General features: G+C 38.3%; 1 protein-coding gene across 1 annotated transcript in view; it reads left to right on the forward strand.

Annotated features, from left to right (window-relative positions):
• The window catches only part of RARA (retinoic acid receptor alpha), a 64,028-nt gene that overhangs the window by 46,324 nt on the left and 12,987 nt on the right, over positions 1-4,717 (forward strand). Inside the window, exon 4 of the mRNA XM_015832275.1 lies at positions 2,480-2,640. Coding sequence (XP_015687761.1) covers positions 2,480-2,640 — 161 coding nt within the window. The remainder of the gene's footprint in view (positions 1-2,479; positions 2,641-4,717) is intronic.

Below are 4,717 nucleotides of genomic sequence, written 5' to 3' on the forward strand. Positions count from 1 at the left end.
GTTGTTTTCCCCTGGAGGATTCTCATCCATGGAATCCTTCCCAAGCCCTCTCTAAGTTTATTGAAATTAGCTCTCTTGAAGTCCAAGACTCTAGTTTGACTATGTTCTATTGCTTGTGCTTCCATAATGTTGAATTCCAATATTGCATGATCACTACCTCCCAAGGTTCCTGTGGCTTCAACACCTTCTATCATTTCATTTCATGCCTACATATGTATCATAAAATCACATATTTTTTTCTCCACTTATGCTAAGGCATTAAAAATATTACAAAAGGCACAAGTTATTGATATAAATATGATACTGTGGTGGATTGGATGAATTATTTGCTTATATACTTGCTGTGGAATAATATGCAAGAGGTATTTTTATTTTCCATGCAATATGACGTTGCACCATTGTAACTTGTGTTTAGTCTTACTTGGAGCATATGGCAGCGTGTATTGGTTTGGGGCTAAGGAGTTAGGAGGCATTTAGGTCATCTACAAGAGGTGAAGAAAGCAGTCTGCAGCTCTTTTTGAGTTCTTGGGAACCAACAGTCCTAGGGAATATCAGCTGCATGATAGAGAGATCTGCTATAGTCTTGTATTTCCAAGTCTGATTCTTTCTTCCAGAGAAGATGGTGATAAAAAAAATCCATTACTGAGTGAAATTTCTTCTGTTGTATGAATATATTCTGTCCTGGGTTTTTTGTTGTTGTTATATATGTTTTGTTCTATCCTTCCTTTACTGAGCTTGCTTCTACACAATATGGGAAATTATTGCAAATTTTCTAGTTAACTAGTATTCAAATTCTAGGAATGCATAATTGTCCTGGGAGTTTCCTCCTTTTAATGTCCCCTTTTAAATGCATATTTTAAATCTCCATTTCAGCACCTTCTTGCAAATGCCCCATAGCTTCTTTTGTTCTCTGACCCCTGCTGCTTTCTATCAACTTGCATTCCCATTTAGTTCTTCTTCCTAACTCAGCATCTTTGTTGTTCTTCCTTCTCTTTGCCTTCTCTCTGCACTCTTTCAGGAATACAGTTTTGTTTTCTTTTTCAGTCAATTTTTAAAGATTTACAACTATCTGGATAGTATCTCTGTGTTCCTTTCCAGCGATTACTTATTTATTAGGCAGGTGGCATAAAAAAATAAAAGCATAATACATTTAATAACTAACTCTTCAGTTTTCCTTCCTTGTCTCATGCTTGCTATTGAGATTTTCCTTACCAAAGCATGATTTTCCACATGTGATAATGTGAAGATAGATACATGCACTGGAGCAATTCTAGTTGACAGCTTGTGACCTAAGCCCATATTTACATTATAGAAAAAAGCAAGCACAAAAACAAAAACAGTCTGGGATTCTGATAAAACTTAGATTCATCATTAGCCACCCAGAATGGTATTTCTTTATTTCTGCCTTCCCTGATGTAAGAGATGACCCAGGCTGAGCCCAAGGGAGGGTCAAATGTGTCATCAGTTTCAAGTCCCTTCACACTCACAAAAGATTTTAAGTCCAGCCCACCTAAATTCTGTTGACTCTTATCTACTGCCAATTTGTTTTGACCATTAGTAGCTTAGATTCTTGCAGAGAGCTTAAGCATACAATAAATGTATGTATTCATTTGAACTGCCTGGGTTTTCCTGATTTTCTGTGCTTCACACCTGACTTGGTACTGAGTAGATTACAACCTCCATAATTTCCCCAAAATATGACCAGGTATTGTTGAGGAGAAAAGTTGAGGAGAGCACCAGGTTGGGAAATGCAGCACTATCTTTTAGCATCTCTTTATTTTTGGAGTTTAAATGAAATCACCTACATTTTGGATAGGAAGCACCACTAATAAAAATTACCTTATTTATTTGAGAATTTTTAATTACATAATAAAAATGAAGGTGAGGGGGTGGGATGAGATTCACAGAAGTTCAGCAATCAGAAACAAAGTGAGAAATATGTATCTTTCTTGAAAAGGAAAAATAAAGTTGTATTGGCTGTATTGCTGTCATTTGCAGAAAGGCAGGACACAGCTTCCTTTAGCCAGATCACCTAACCAGTTCTCACTAGCGCGACTAACTCTGTTTTCAGAATTGATTATCTGATTCCAGAAATTCCTATTATGTCTTAAATTAACTATATAATCATCATCATCATCATCAACAACAACAACAACAGAGATGTGCTGGTGCAGTGGTTAGAATGCAGTATTGCAGGCTAATTCTGCTGACTGCCGATTCCCAGCAGTTTGGCAGTTTGAATCTCATCGGCTCAAGGTTGACTCAGCTTTCCACCCTTCCGAGGTTGGTAAAATGAGGACCCAGATTGTTGGGGGCAATATGCTGACATTGTAAACCTCTTAGAGAGAGCTATAAAGCATTGTGAAGTGATATATAAGTCTAATGCTACTGTTATCATTTGTATAAATCTGCATGAGGAATGGATTGGTTGCTCATTGAACCTTTTGATTATTTATTGTCCCTTTGCTTCCCTTTGCAGCTGTCCGGAATGATAGGAACAAGAAGAAAAAAGACGCTCCAAAACAGGAATGTTCAGAGAGCTACATCATTACACCTGAGGTGGAGGATCTCATTGAGAAAGTGCGCAAGGCTCACCAGGAGACCTTCCCTGCCCTCTGCCAATTGGGCAAATACACCACAGTGAGTGACAGCCAAGATAAGGGCCAAAGAAGACTGGATGGGAAAGCTCAGCAGGACAACTTTGTCCAAACTCAGTGTCCTCCAAATGAATTGGCATCTTAATAATAATAATAATAATAATAATAATAATAATAATAATAATAATAATAATAATAATAATAATAATAATAATAATAATAATAATAATAATAATAATAAAGTTGGAAGGGACCTTGGAGGTCATTGAGTCCAACCCCCTGCTCAGGCAGGAACCCTACACCATTTCAGACAAATGGCTGTCCAGTCTCTTCTTAAAAACNGTTGCTCTTCTCTGTACTCTTTCTAGAGTCTCAGCATCTTTTTTACATCGTGGTGACCAAAACTGGATGCAGTATTCCAAGTGTGGCCTTACTAAGGCATTGTAAAGTGGTATTAATACTTCACGTGATCTTGATTCTATCCCTCTGTTAATGCAGCCCAGCACTGTGTTGGCTTTTTTGGCAGCTGCAGCACACTGCTAGCTCATATTTAAGTGATTGTCCACTAGGACCCCGAGATCTCTCTCACAGTTACTACTATTGAGCAAGGTACCCCCTATATTATACCTGTACATTTGGTTTTTCTTGTCTAAATGTAGAACCTTACTTTTTTCACCATTGAATTTCATTTTGTTAGATAGCGCCCAGTGTTCAAGTCTGTCCAGGTCCTCCTGTATCTTAAGCCTGTCTTCTGGAGTGTTGGCTATTCCTACCAGCTTGGTGTCATCCGCAAATTTGATGAGTTCCCCATCTATCCCCTCGTCCAAATCATTGATGAAGATGTTGAAGAGCACTGGGCCTAGAACAGAGCCCTGGGGCACCCCACTACACACTTCCCTCCATGTAGATGCAGTTCCATTGAGGACCACACGCTGAGTATGGCCGGTCAGCCAGCTACGAATCCATCTGGTGGTGATGCTGTCTAACCCACATTTTTCTATCTTATCGACTAGTAGGTTGTGATCTACTTTATCAAATGCCTTACTGAAGTCCAAATAAATTATATCCACAGCATTCCTCTGATCCACTAATTTTGTCACTTGGTCAAATAATGCAATAAGGTTTGTTTGGCATGATCTGTTTTTTGACAAACCCATGTTGGCTTTTAGTAGTGATTTTGTTTGTTTGCCTCTAGGTGTTTGCTGATTCGTTGTTTGATTATTTTTTCCAGAATCTTCCCAGGTATTGAGGTCAGGCTGATAGGTCTGTAATTTCCTGGATCCAATTTTTTCCTTTTTTGAAGATGGGAACTACATCAGCTCTTTTCCAGTCCTCTGGTAGTTCCCCAGTGCTCCAAGATCTTTGAAAAATATAGTTCAGTGGTTCTGAGATCACATCTGCCAGTTCCTTGAGAACCTTGGGGTGTAATCCATCTGGTCCTGGTGATTTAAACTTGTCTAGGCTGGACAGGTGCTTACTTATCATTTTCTTGCCTATCTTAACTTGTGTTTCTATACTGTTTTTTATGGCATTATTTTTGATAGGTTGGTCTGTTTTTTCCCTTCGTGTAAAGACAGATGCAAAAAACGAGTTAAATAGTTCTGTTTTCTCACTATTGCTTGTCACCTTCTTGCCACTTTCACCCACTAATGGACCAATCATTTCCTTCACTTTTTTCTTGTTTTTTATATGTTGAAAGAAGCTTTTTTTTTGTAATTTTTGACTTTGGTCGCAAGCCTTTGTTCATTATGAGCCTTAGCTTTCCTCACTTCATCTTTGCAGGCTCGGGCTATTTGTTGATATTCTGATTTAGTTATGTGCCCCTCTTTCCACTTTCTATACTTGTCCTTTTTATCTTTCAATTTATCAGAGAGTTCTTTATGCAGCCATGCTGGTTTATTTTGAGAGCTGTTATTTTTCTTCTTTGTTGGTATTGAGCTAGACTGGGCTTCTATTATCTTGCTTTTCAAAATTTCCCAAGCTTCTTGAGTTGTTTTCCCCTGGAGGATTCTCATCCATGGAATCCTTCCCAAGCCCTCTCTAAGTTTATTGAAATTAGCTCTCTTGAAGTCCAAGACTCTAGTTTGACTATGTTCTATTGCTTGTGCTTCCATAATGTT

Source organism: Protobothrops mucrosquamatus, unplaced genomic scaffold (assembly GCF_001527695.2).
Source record: "Protobothrops mucrosquamatus isolate PMUCROS unplaced genomic scaffold, P.Mucros_1.0 scaffold1, whole genome shotgun sequence".
Taxonomy (NCBI): Eukaryota; Metazoa; Chordata; class Lepidosauria; order Squamata; family Viperidae; genus Protobothrops; species Protobothrops mucrosquamatus.